This window comes from Nicotiana tomentosiformis, chromosome 7, assembly GCF_000390325.3.
Source record: "Nicotiana tomentosiformis chromosome 7, ASM39032v3, whole genome shotgun sequence".
Classification (NCBI taxonomy): Eukaryota; Viridiplantae; Streptophyta; class Magnoliopsida; order Solanales; family Solanaceae; genus Nicotiana; species Nicotiana tomentosiformis.
The window spans coordinates 13,599,265-13,613,985 of NC_090818.1; the positions used below are offsets into that span (position 1 = coordinate 13,599,265).

The window sequence follows — 14,721 nt, forward strand, 5'->3', positions numbered from 1 at the left end:
AAATTTGAGGTCATTCGGACATGGTTTGGTAGGTTTCGGCGTCGTTTGTGGAATTCAGAAATTTCTAAGTTCATTAGGCTTGAATTCGTGTGTAATTCATGTTCTTGGTGTTGTTGAAGGTGATTTGAAGGTTTGACTAAGTTCGTATGATGTTATGGGACATGTTGGTATGTTTGGTTGAGGTCCCGAGGGCCTCGAGTGAGTTTCGGGTGGTTAACGGATCATTCTTGACCTTGGTGAGATTGCTGATATTTGCAGCTGCATTCTTCTGGTTTCCTCTTTCGCGATCGCGAGTGGGCTCTCGCGTTCGCGAAGAGTGTTTTCTGAGTGGTGAATTTTTGTTCTATGCATTTGCGAAGGGGAGGACGTAAATGCGAAGGTGTGGTCTGCGTGTGCATCGCGAACGTGGGAGAAGGGTCACGTTCACGAAGAGGAGTGAGGCAGTTGGGGACCCCAGGTCCTTGTTCTACGCGTTCGCGAGATAGTGGCCGCGTTCGCAAAGGTCTGAGCTAGTAAAGCATCGTGTTCGCGAGGCATGTATCGCATTCGCGAAGAGTAAAATGGTGAGACAGTCAAGTTGGTCTACGCGAACGCGAGAGGATGGTCGCGTTCGCTAAGGGTAAAATCTGGGTAGACAGTGTTAAATTCAAATCGAGGGTTTGAGCTCATTTTTCATATTTTGAGCTAGAGATCACGGATTTGGGCAATTCTTGAAGGGATTTTCAGGGAGTTGATTGGGGTAAGCATTTCTCACTTGGTTTTGGTTAAATTCCACGATTATATCTTGATTTTTATCATCTAAATTGTGATTTAGGGTGAAAAGTTGGGGAAAACGTGGAAGAGTTCTTGAGATGGAATTTTGAGGTTTTGAAAGGGATTTTGTTGTCGGATTTTGGTAAATTTAGTATGACTAGACTTGTGAGTGAGTGGACTTTTGGGTTTTGTGACTTTTGTCGGATTTCGAGTCGTGGGCCCGGGGGCCGGGTTTGGGCCGATTTCGGATTTTTGGCTATAATTTGGTATTTTTCTTGTGGAATTGATCCCTTTAGCCTGTTTTGATCGTATTGTATTGCTTGTGGCTAGATTCAGGATGCTCAAAGGCCGATTCGAGAGGCAAGGGCATTTCAGAGTAGAGATTTGCTCGGATTGAGGTAAGTAACGATTGTAAATCTAGTCCTGAGGGTATGAAACCCCGGAATTTTGTATCATTTTACTATTTGGAGGTGGCGCACATGCTAGGTGATGGGCGCGTCGGCGTGCACTGTTGGGGATAGTAACTTGGTCCGTCCCGTATCAACTATAAGTTGAATATTTTGTTGAAACTATATGATTCTTATGTGTTTTAGAAAGAATTTCTGTAAATCAGGCTGGATGCCATGTTTAGGCCTTATGTCAGTGTTGTTTGGACCCTTAGAGGTCTTTTCTTGCTATCCTTTTATTGTTTTTGATTGAAAATCTATACTCAGTCATGTTTATACATATTTACAGCATAACTCAGTCTCTATTACTCTATTTTGATGCATCATATAAATGTTGTTTGGGCTGAATATTTGTTTTCTGAGAGCCCGAAAGGCTGGAGAGGTTTATGACTGAGTGAGACCGAGGGCCTGATTTGTGAGGATATTTATGGGATCGGGTTGCATGCCGCAGCATGTTTGATATAGGCCGAGGGTCTCATTGATTTATGCCATGATTGGCTTGATATAGAATTTGGGTTGAAGGAGCCCCTCCGAAGTCTGTACACACCCCCAGTGAGTGCAGGTGCCTACTGAGTGCGAGTGCCGAGTGACTGGGAGGCATGAGTAATGGTGAGGTCTGCCCGAGGGGCTGTATACGAGTGATTATGAGGTTTGCCCGAGGGGCTGTATATGAGTGATGTTACCCGATGGGCTGATTATGATTTCATTATTTTTGCTCACCTTTGCATTGAGCCTTTGTTTGAAAACTGTTGAAAGATGTCTTTAAATTATTTTACTGGAACTGGATTTAAAAGAGCTAATTTGATTCAAACTCTGGTGTTAAAAGCATGCTGTATTTTACTGAATTTTTGGGATATAAACTTTACTTGCATTATTGCTCGTCACTACTTCTCAGTCTTTATTTACTGTTGTTACTTACTGAGTTGGCATACTCACGTTACTCCCTGCACCTTGTGTGCAGATCCAGGCGTATCTGGACATGGTAGCGGCTGTTGACTATTCTGGTTGCAGATTTTTTTGGGGATTGCAAGGTAGCTGCCTGGCGATCGCAGCCCTGCTCTTCTCCCTCTTATCTTCCTTTAGTTGTATTTAGCTATTTTTCAGACTATGTTAGTCTCGATATTGTCAGACAAATTATAGTAGATGCTCATGACTAGTGACACCCCGATATCGAGCCTTTTTTTCCGCACTTTTATTTTGATTTGAACTCTTTTACGAAGGTTTTTATGTTAAATAGCCTTGAAGTTATCTTTGAAATGAAAATATCGGTTTGTTTTGGAAATGTGTCAGCTTGCCTAGTTCCGATAGGCGCCATCACGACAGGGTTATTTTGGGTCGTGACAATTAATTTTCTCATCATCATTTTCATCAATACTATTATAATTATTAGAATAGAGAGCATTCATTAATTCATGGTCTAATTTTTCACCAGGTGCAACATTATGGCAAAACTGACTCTCGGTAAATTGTAATAAACTATTATCGGTATCAAGAATAGCAGGTGTAGGACGAATATGAGGTTTGGTTGTGTCACGACCCAAAATCCGACTAGTCGTGATGGCACCTAACCCACTAGCTAGGTAAGACACTTAACCACTAACCAATTCCAATAATAATTAATAAAGCTATTTAAGTAAATAATTATCTTAACCTTATACATTCCCCAAGAACTGGTAGTACAAATCATGAGATTCTAAAGATAAAATTTACAAAGCTGGTATGAAGTAAATACATCATCTGTTTGAAAAGTACATAAACAGAGTTTTATGAATCTAAGGCTACCATGAACAAGAGGCAGTTACAACTGGAACGCAGGTACATCTTCAAATCCAGCTCCCAACGAACATAGCAACATCAGCATCCAACATCTTCACGCAAGGTGCAGAAGTGTAGTATGAGTACAACCGACCCCATGTACTCAATAAGTAACAAACCTAACCTTAAGTTAAAAGTAGTGACGAGCTTGTACCAAGGTCGGGTCCCAACTTCAATAACCAACAACAGTCCATAACAACGTAAAGCAATAATACAAGAAGTAACTCAGAGATAAAATGCTCAGCTAAATCATGATTTCTAAAAATAGTTCTTCCTTTCAAGTACATCAGTGAAAACCCAAATCGTTTACCGAAGTTGCCAAAAATATGAATAAGTTTAAAAATAATAATTTTCCCAAAAATCCGTTCAATAATAAATAAGATGTTTCATTTTTTATTTCCAGATAACCAGTGTAAAACAAATGCATCACTATGCCCATCTGCCAATATGTGTGAGAAATCATGAATGATGTAATATCGTACAGCATGAGAAAAAATACATCTATATGTATGTATGTCATGTGTGCATGTCAATGCAATGTATCTCAGAGATGAACTCATATGCATACTCTCAGAGTATCAATTCACTCAGTCCTCTCCATCACTCAGTCCTCACAGTCACTCAATCCTCCCAATCGCTCGGCACTCGCACTCGCATTCGGCACTCGCACTCAGTAGGTACCTGCGCTCACTGGAGGTGTGTACAGACTCCGGAGGAGCTCCTTCAGCCCAAGCGCTATAATCTGCACGGACAACCCACGTGCTATAGTATCAATGTATGTATCCGCACGGATAACTCACGTGCTATAATAAGCCAATCTGGCCTGCTGCGGCGTGCAACCCGATCCCATAATAATAAAGTATATAAAGCCAATATGGCCTGCTGCGGCGTGCAACCCGATCCCATAATTATCCTCACAATCAGGCCCTCGGCCTCACTCAGTCATCAATTTCTCCAGTCTCTCTCTCATGGGCTCACAATGTCATGAAAATATCCCGAAAATGATGATATGATATATCAATAAATAATAACAGAGACTGAGATATGATATGTAATGACATGAATATGACTGAGTATGGATTTTCAATTTAAAATAAATAATTCACAGCAATATGACCTCTGTGGGTCCCAATAATACCGGCACATAGTCTCAACATGATTTTTAATATGATTCTCAGCTCGATTTCTTTAGCACATAAAACTACATAGAAAATGCCAAGATTATTTGACTACAAAATTCCACGAAAATAATTATGTCACAATTTCTATAGTGCACACCCACACGTCCGTCACCTAGCATGTGCGTCACCTCCAAACAATTCACATAATACTTGTATTCAGGATTCATACCCTCAGCTCCAAGATTAGAAGAGTTACTTACCTCAACAAGACGAACCCAATGTCGAGCAGGCTAATCAATGCTCAGGAAATTCCATTCCGCGCGTATCTACCTCTGAATGCCTTCTTTTGTCCGCAATTCAATGCCAATGATCCTAAACTTAAATTCACCCCTTAATGATACTACAACGATCTACTATACTAAGCAACTTCAATCTACAATATCAACATCCAATGGAACCAACATTAGTAACCAATTCCATAGTTTAGGTCATTTAGATAATTTACCAAATACCTAGTGGACATACATTTAAACATTTCTTAACCATAGAAATAGTTCTTCCAACTACCATCATTTACCAATAATTCATCCCACCATCATTCTTTAACAACTTATAATCCTAACATCGCATGTGTGACCAACCATTCTCACCCAACCAACAAAATTTTATCAAATAATCACTTTTCAATTTATGCAATGGATAATCGTTTAAATTGAGAATTTATGGCTTCCAATCACTATATCACGAGTTCCAATACTTAATTCATACTCATATTTTCATAATAAATCCATACATGTATACATAATACTCTCACACCCAAGAATCATACTCCCTCCATTCCAATTTATATGAACCTGTTTGACTGGGCATGGAGTTTAAGAAAAAATGAAGACTTTTGAAATTTGTGGTCCTAAACAAGTCAAAAGGGGGCCAAGAGTATTTCTGTGGTTATAAAAGCTTCTCATTAAGGGTAGAATTGTAAGTTTAAACTAAATTATTTCCAAATTTAGAAAGAGGTCATTCTTTTTGGAACGGACCAAAATGGAAATAGGTTCGCATAAATTGAAACGGATGGAATACTTCTTATGACCTACTTTTAATCCAAATCCCGAAATTGAAAACTAGGGTATGGAACCTTACCTCTTTGATGAAGAACTTGAGGGATTTCTTGTTGGATTTCAAGGCTTGGACAAGAAGTTGATGAACAAGACACTTCATCTACTTCCTCTCTCTAGAACACTCTCACTTCTCTCTAAAATTATCAGATAATTGCCCCAAAATAAGCCCCAAAGCCTATTTATCAAAATGGGGCCAGGTTATGAAAATAAAAAAATTAACCCTCCGAAATCAGGTCCGCGATCGCATAATGGACCGCAGAATGGGTATGAGGGTCGCAAAATACACCGCAAAATCGATGCCCAGAAATGGGCTTCACTGGACAGGTCTGCGACCATTTTGCGGTCGCATAACTACTTCTGCGATCGCATAATGGTTCTGCGATCGCAGAATTGGTCGCAGAATCGCATTTTTTCAGCCTTTGGTAATTTGGTCATAACTTCTTGTAGGAATGTCCAAATGACGAACGGTTTGAAGATTTAGAAACTAGACCCGAAGATCTTTCAATTTATATTTAGATCATCAAATAACTCCATATATATATATATATATATGTAGATATTCTCGTTCAAAGTTGGATCTTGTGCGTACCCATTTGAAACTTTAGTCTATCATGAAATTTTCAACTTGACTTGGACTTAGGGCTCTTCTTAGACCATAAACTATTCTTAATGCACCCCATACATATATTATCATGATCAATTGATATCATTCATATAATAATCCTTGTCTACACACAAAATAATACAATTAGCGTACATCAACTTTCTTAATAGCGCTTAATTACTTCGAAATTTTTCGGGGTGTTACATTCTCCCCCACTTAAGAACTTTTGTCCTCGAATGTTTCACAAGTCACTTCTAATAATAGAGTTACCATCCTTTTACCTCCAGCCATTATACATAGGCGTTTATGACTACATGGGTCTTATACTTCCTTTCCAAAATCTCAACTTACTTATGGCCCTTAAAATTTGGCTATCTTTACAAACTCTTAAAAATTTCGGCAGAGTTTCTCCTGTAACTGGGCCTATCCACCTGTCAGATAATCACCAAAATCAACCTATCAAGACATACACAACTTGACAAAGCATCACCATGTATATCAACATCACAAATCTCATCATTACAGGCATTATATTATCAAGAGTGATATCTGGACATGAGCTGCACATATTTAAATCATAACACATAGAAAGTACCTTTCAAATCACAATCATTTGACTATACACTCAAGTGAGAACATTTTATTTCCTTAACACTTTTGGCCCTAAAGGTGGTCTCCTCGACTTATCGACTTCGCCATAACACATTAACAGAGGCAATCTCAACTCCCGGACTTTTCTAACAAGGATAGCAAATAGTTGTTCCTCATAATCCAATTACCCATTAACTTCATCTTCTTAGACATAGACACATGAAATACCGGGTATACGGAGAACAATAAAAGGGAAATATCATACTCATAATTTAGTCTTTTTCCTTCCAGATTTCATAAGGCCTAATGTGACTACACATACTTTACCTTTATTAACAATTCACATAGCATCCTCATAGAGAAAATATTGAGAATAACCCGTTCACTTTCTTCAACTCTAAATATCTACGCCGAACACCCGAACTAAACCTTTGGCGACCTCCAACAATTACTCTACGATGTTCTAGTATGAAAATGACCATAAAATTTTCTATCCAATATATATTTGATCACGGGGTGATGCTTTTTCTTTGACATGTTTGAACCTTCAAATCACTATTTCACCTTATCACGCATGCATACCCGAGGTGATCCCATGTCACTCTATCCCATATAGGCCCGATGACACCACATAATTAAAAATTACTAATTTAGCCTTAGTCCATAAACCTTGGAATCCAATTTTCAACATCCAAAAACTTCTTTTCAAGACCTGAATTTCACATTTACACACTGTTTAAATTTGAGCAAGTTGTATTAAGCTGTAACCATAACCTCAGATATAATCACACAACATACTATACAACTCGTATATTCGCAACACCATTCCCGATCATAGTAACTACTCAAAACTAACCAAGCACTCACTCACGAGTCTAGTCATACCAAATTTACCAAAATCCGACAACAAAATCCCCTTCAAAACCTCAAAATTCCATCTCAAGAACTCTTCCACTTTTTCCCCTATTTTTCACCCCAAATCATAATTTAGATGATAAAAATCAAGATATAATCGTGGAATTTAATCAAAACCAAGTGAGAAACGCTTACCCCAATCAACTCCCCGAAAATTCCTTCAAGAATCGCCCAAATCCGTGATCTCTAGCTCAAAATATGAAAAATGAGCTCAAACTCTCGATTTGAATTTAACACTGTCTGCCCAGATTTTACCCTTAGCGAACGTGACCATCCTCTCGCGTTCGCGTAGACCAACTTGACTGCCTCACCATTTTACTCTTCGCGAACACGACACATGCCTCGCGAACGCGATGCTTTACTAGCTCAGACCTTCGCGAACGCGTAGAACAAGGACTTGGGGTCCCCAACTGCCTCACTCCTTTTTGCGAACGCGACCCTTCTCCCGCGTTCGCGATGCACACGCAGACCACACCTTCGCATTTACGTACTCCCCTTCGCGAACGCGTAGAACAAAAGTTCACCACTCAGAAAATACTCTTCGCGGACGCGAGAGCCCACTCGTGATCGCGAAAGAGGAAACCAGAAGAATGCAGCAACAGATATCAGCAATCTCACCAAGGCCAAGAATGATCCGTTAACCATCCGAAACTCACCCGAGGCCCTCGGGACCTCAACCAAATATACCAACACATCCCATAATATCATACGAACTTAGTCGAACCTTCAAATCACCTTCAACAACACCAAAAATACGAATTACACACGGATTCAAGCCTAATAAACTTAGAAATTTCCGAATTCCACAAACGAAACCTACCAAACCAGGTCCGAATGACCTCAAATTTTGCACACAAGTATGAAATGAGACCAAGAACCTACTCCAACTTCCGGAAATCCAATTCGACCCCGATATCAAAATTTTCACTGCCGGCCAAAATCGCCAAAATTCTAACTTTCGCCAATTCAAGCATAATTCTACTACGGACCTCCAAATCACATTCCGGACGCGCTCCTAAATCCAAAATCATCTAACGGAGCTAACAAAACTATCAAAATTCAAATCCGAGGTCGTTTACATATAAGTCAATATCCGGTTGACTTTTCCAACTACTATAAGTTGGCTATTTCTTTTCTTTTTATCTTCTTTCTCAACATTGAAATTGATTAAGAACAATTTGCAGGATCGTGTGAATGGAGAATTTGTGTAATTACTTGGTGTTCTATATATTAAAAAGTATTTAGTATTATTTCTACTAAGGTTATGTTGAATACATTTCAAAAAATAAAAATCCATATCCAGTAATATACTTGAGTTGTGTTTTATAAAAATAATTCAAATTATATTTTTTTTAATATGCTGTTATAGTGAATTATTATTTGTTTACTGTTTAAAATCATGACACCGCTTGTGAAAAATCATGCGTACGTCGTTGTACGTATTATCATACATTTCTATCAAGAACATTAGATAGAGTTGGTTGTTAGTTAGTGAAGAAACTAATTGAGGGACCTAAGTGTAGACAAAAGAACTTTGAGGGTCATATTGTTAGAGAGGGTGAAGAGCACATGATTCTGTTAAATAGAACGGTGCCCTCCAGAATTGTATTGTATTCATTCCTCTTCTTCTACAGAAGCAAAAATGCTCTTTTTCGCTTTGTCTCTTCTCTTCATTTCTTCTTCTAGATTTCGTCAGATTCATCTCTAGATTCAATCGCATGCTAAGAAACTTGATTCATAGAGTATAGATTCAACAAATTGACATGGTATCAGAGCCTCAATTGCTGTAATTGCACAGATCGGAGTACTGTAGTTGCAGAACTTTAAGCTCAGTCATGGCAACAGATGAGATTGCACAACTACCTCACAATCGCCCACTATTTCTTTAAGATTCAGATGCACCTGGAACAACATTGATCTCGTTAAAGCTCACAAGGCCATAAAACTATGCCCTATGGAGCGGAGCAATGAGGGTTGCACTGTTAGTGAAGAACAAGTTAGGGTTTGTGTCACGACCCAAAATCCATAAAGGTCGTGATGGCGCCGGACACCACTGTCAGACAAGCCAACAATGAATACTTAAATGGGTTCTCATTTTAATATTTTTGAAATCGTAAATTTATTTCAATTTAACTAGTAAAAGATGAAGTTTACAAATAATAATAATAATATCTTTAAAACTTTCAATACAGCACAATCCATAATCCTCTCAAAATCCGATGTCACAAGTGCATGAGCATTAACTAGGAATATAGAATAAAATACAACAGTCGTCCGGAATAAAAATTGGACAGGAAAAATATATGTACTCTGAGGGAGACTCTGTTGGCTGCGGATCGCCGTATAGAATGTAACTCACCTAAGTCCCCGCCATAATCGCGCCTCTACGCCCACAAGGCCGCTAAACATATATGTACCTGCACAAAAAAATATGCAGCAAGTGTAGCATGAGTACATAAATCAACGCGTACCCAGTAAGTATCCCGCCTAACCTCGAAAAAGTAGTGACTAGGGGTCGACTCGGACACTTACTATGGGCTATAATAATATACCAATGATATGATTAAGCATGGATCACGTAGAACGGCTGTAAGCCCGATATCATGAATTAAGTAAGCAATTCTTTTGTTAACAAGAGGTTTTTCCCAAATTCATTTTCATCATTTTAACAGTTTATATCTTAGGCCAATGAGGCAATATCAATTATTATAATTTCCAAAACAATCAATACAATCATGCGCAAGTCATGCCGAGGTCGTACGGCCCGATCCAACAATAAAAATAAATTGTGCACTACCGGGGGTCAAACGACACGAACCACAGATGCATCTGTAAATTTCTCCGCTCGCGAATCATACATGCGACGCGGTCCCCGCTCGCGAATCATACGTGCAACGCGGTCAAATATAAATTTAAGGAAATACCCCGCTCGCGAATCATACCTGCGATGCAACCAAATATAAGTCTAAATCATATTTCTTTCTTGATTCTTTTTAAAATAATGGAAATTCAGCTTGAAACCTTTTAAGGAAATTACCCCGCTCACGAATCATACTTGCGACGCGGTTACACATAGATTTCTTAAGCTATTATAGCATTACTCAATCCTTTTCGAAATTACAAAGTTCAAACGAAACCTTTTAAATCTTAAGTTCTTCAATTTCAACTCCTTTCCAAAATAATTAATAAGCAGACTAAATCTCGCTCCCTCTCAAGGCAAACAATAAAGATAAATCAATAACAATATCAACAAGGCATGATGTGAGGCTAAAACTACCCGGACGTAGGCATAGCTAGTAGCTACGTACGGACTCTCGTCACCTCGTGCGTATGTGGCCCCCACAAATAGAAGCACACAATAATTTAGTTCACCTATGGGGTTAATTCCCCCTTACAAGGTTAGAAAGGAGACATACCTCGCTCCGTAGTTCCATAACCATCTCCCAAGGCCTTCCGACAACTCAAACCGACGTCCAACGCTCTGAAACTAGTCAAAAATTGAGAAATTCCACAAATATATACTCAAATACTCATTATAATCCTATTTACAACAAATTCCCAACTCCGTTCGAAAAGTCGATACCATCCTCGGGCCCACGTTCCCGGATTTCAAAACTTTTCGAAGATAAACTTTACCCATAACCCCTGAACTCAAATATATAATTTATTCTCAATTCTATGCCCAATTTCATGGTCAAAATTCAAATACCAAATTCTAGGTTTTCTACCAAAACCCCACAATTTATACTAATTTTTATGTTCCAATCCATGTATAATTCATGTATTTAACTCACAAATGGGAAGAAATCACTTACCTAGAATCGGTTGAAGAAAATCTCCCCTTGAAGCTCTCCAAATATCGTCCAAACCAAATGAAAATGGAAGAAAATGGGCCAAGTCCCGTTTTTAAAGAGCACACTGCCCAGCCCGACTTTCGCACCTGCGGCCTATTCGTCGCATCTGCGGTCTCGCAGGTGCGGCCAAAACCTCACACCTGTGCATTCCCTCTGCCTAGCACGACTTTCGCACCTGCACCTTTCCTTCCGCATCTGCGCCTTCACAGGTACGGACATACCCTCGCACCTGCGCTCCCAAACTCTTCTCTCACTCTCGCACCTGCGACACACCTCCGCATCTGTGACCTCGCAGATGCGGACAACCCTTCGCACATGCGGTCATGCCCAGCTTCGCCCAAACCGCACCTACAACCATGGGCTCGCACCTGCGGCCCTTTTTGTGCAGGTGCGATCACACCAGATATCAGATGCCTCATCTTTCCTTCCAAGTCCAAACTCGATCCGTTAACCATCCGAAATCCACCGGAGGCCCTCGGGACCTCAAACAATTATACCAACACGTCGCATAACACATTACGAACTTAGTCGAGCCTTTAAATCACATCCAACAACATCGAAACTACGAATCACCCTCCAATTCAAACTTAATGAACTTTAGAACTTCAAACTTTTACATTCGATGCCGAAATCCATCAAATCACGTCCGGTTGACCTCAAATTTTGCACACAAGTCACATTCGACATTACGAACCTCCTCCAACTGCCCAGCCCCGACTTTCACACCTGTGACCTATTCGTCGCATCTGCGGTCTCGCAGGTGCGGCCAAAACCTCACACCTGCGCGTTCCCTCTGCCTAGCACGACTCCGCACCTGCACCTTTCCTTCCGCATCTGCGCCTTCGCAGGTACGGACATACCCTCGCACCTGCGCTCCCAAACTCTTCTCTCACTCTCGCACCTGCGACACACCTCCGTATCTGTGACCTCGCAGGTGCGGACAACCATTCGCACCTGCGGTCATGCTCAGCTTCGCCCAAACCGCACCTGCAACCATGGGCTCGCACCCGCGGCCCTTTTTGCGCAGGTGCGGTCACACCAGATATCAGATGCCTCATCTTTCCTTCCAAGTCCAAACTCGATCCGTTAACCATCCGGAATCCACCGGAGGCCCTCGGGACCTCAAACAATTATACCAACACATCGCAAAACACATTACGAACTTAGTCGAGCCTTTAAATCACATCCAACAATATCGAAACTACGAATCACCCTCCAATTCAAACACAATGAACTTTAGAACTTCAAACTTTTACATTCGATGCCGAAATCCATCAAATCACGTTCGGTTGACCTCAAATTTTGCACACAAGTCACATTCAATATTACGAACCTCCTCCAACTTCCGCAATCGGAATCCGACCTCGCACTTGTGGCCCTTTTTGCGCATGTGCGATCACACTAGATATCAGCTGCCTCATTTTTCCTTCCAAGTCCAAACTCGATCCGTTAACCATCCGGAATCCACCCGAAGCCCTCAGGACCTCAACCAATTATACCAACACGTCTCAAAACATATTACGAACTTAGTCGAGCCTTTAAATCACACCCAACAACATCGAAACTACGAATCACCCTCCAATTCAAACTCAATGAACTTTAGAACTTCAAACATTTACATTCGATGCCGAAACCCATCAAATCACGTCCGTTTGACCTCAAATTTTGCACACAAGTCACATTCAACATTACGGACCTACTCCAACTTCCGAAATTGGAATCCGACCCCGATATCAAAAAGTCCACTCCCAGTCAAACTCTCCAAAAACCTTCAAATTTCTAACTTTCACCAAATGACCCCGAAATGAACTACGGACCTCCAAATCCACTTCCGGATGCGCTTACAATACCGGAATTACCATACGGAGCTATTCCTAGACTCAGAATCCCAAACGGACGTTGATAACATTGAAATGCACTTCAACTCAAATTAATAAAATTCTTCCAAAATGCCAACTTCCATAATAGGCACTGAAATGCTACAAGGTCCTTCAAAACCCGATCCGAACATACGCCCAAGTCTAAAATCATCATACGAACCTGTTGGAACCTTCAAATCCCGATTCTAAGGTCATTTACTCAAAAATCACATCTTAGTCAAATTTTCCAACTTAAAGCTTTCGAAATGAGAATTTTCTTTCCAATTCAACTCTGAACTTCCCGAAATTCAATCCCGACCACGCATACAAGTCACAATAACTGAAGTGAAGCTGCTCATGGCCTCAAACCGCCGAACGACATGCTAGAGCTCAAAATAATCGGTCGGGTCATTACAGTTTGTGGACGGTACATGTGTAAAAGGATCGTACAAAAGAGAATTAGAGACACAATGGGAAAGATGCAATTATGTTGTAGTTTCGTGGTTCAGTAGCACTATAGCTAGTGAATTGGTGCCTAGCATCATGTATGCTTCTAGTGCAAAAAAGGTATGGGATGAGTTTAAAGAGAGATTTGATAAGGATAATTTGACTAGGATCTATCAACTTTGGGCTGAGATTGCAAGTATAAAGCAAGGAACTGAGTCAGTTACCTCATATTTCTCAAAAATGAAGGATTTATGGGATGAATTGGACATTTTAGCACCATTACCCTCTTGTGACTTTGAAGAATCGAGGCCGTATATGGAACATCTAGTGAGGCAAAAATTGATGCAGTTCCTTATGGGACTCAAAGAGAGCTACAGTCAAGTGAGAAGCAATATACTACAGAGAAGGACAGTTCTATCTGTTAATCAAGCTTATGCAGTAGCTGTACAAGAGGAGAGTCAAAGAACACTAGGTGTTGTGGAATCAAACAAGGAACCACTGACAATGCTTGCACGAAAGGGTCAGATGTTCAAAGGCAAGAAACCAGGGCTGATTTGCGAACATTGTGGTTATAAAGGTCACTTGTAGGAGAACTGCTACAAAATAATAGGTTATCCTCCAGATTTCAAAAGCAAGAAGAAAGGGCAAGTAGGTACATATAAACCTTTTGCTAATAATGCTAACACAGATGCAGGTATTGAAATCAGAAATCAACCAGAAGGAAACTATCTCACAGCAAAATAGTACAAACAATTGGTAAACCTGTTAGAGAAAACTTCACTAGGAGAAAGGAGTGCAGGACCATCAGGGTTGACAGGATCTTCAAACATGGCAGGTATTATGTCATTGATGTCTAATGTATCCAATGTATGTGTATATGATTGGATAATAGACTCAAGAGCATCACACCACACAACATTTTGCAAAAATATATTGGATTCAATTAGACCTATAGATGGACAAAGTAGTTATGGAGTGCAAACACCTATAGGAGATAGATCTGAAATTACACATGCTGGAGATGCTACAATCCTAAAGAATCAGAAAATTAAGAATATTTTATATGTGCCAAACTTTAAGTTCAACTTTCTCTCTGACGAGTGCCTAGCGTATATAAAATTCTAACTCGTACTCTGTCAAATAATAGTATAGAAAGATGTCAAACCCACAGAGATTGGTTTATCTATTCTACAGACGT

The 14,721-nt window shown here is 40.1% G+C and overlaps 1 protein-coding gene across 1 annotated transcript; it reads left to right on the plus strand.

The window, feature by feature from the left end:
* The first annotated feature begins 13,619 nt into the window (after positions 1-13,619).
* LOC138895265 (uncharacterized) lies at positions 13,620-14,111 on the plus strand. The gene has a single exon (XM_070179937.1). The coding sequence runs from the start codon at positions 13,620-13,622 to the stop codon at positions 14,109-14,111; it is 492 nt and encodes a 163-aa protein (XP_070036038.1).
* Positions 14,112-14,721: the final 610 nt, after the last annotated feature.

What these genes read in the sequence shown, in the direction of transcription:
- LOC138895265 (XM_070179937.1), top strand. Translation starts at nt 13,620, where the DNA reads ATGTATGCTTCTAGTGCAAAAAAGGTATGGGATGAGTTTAAAGAGAGA.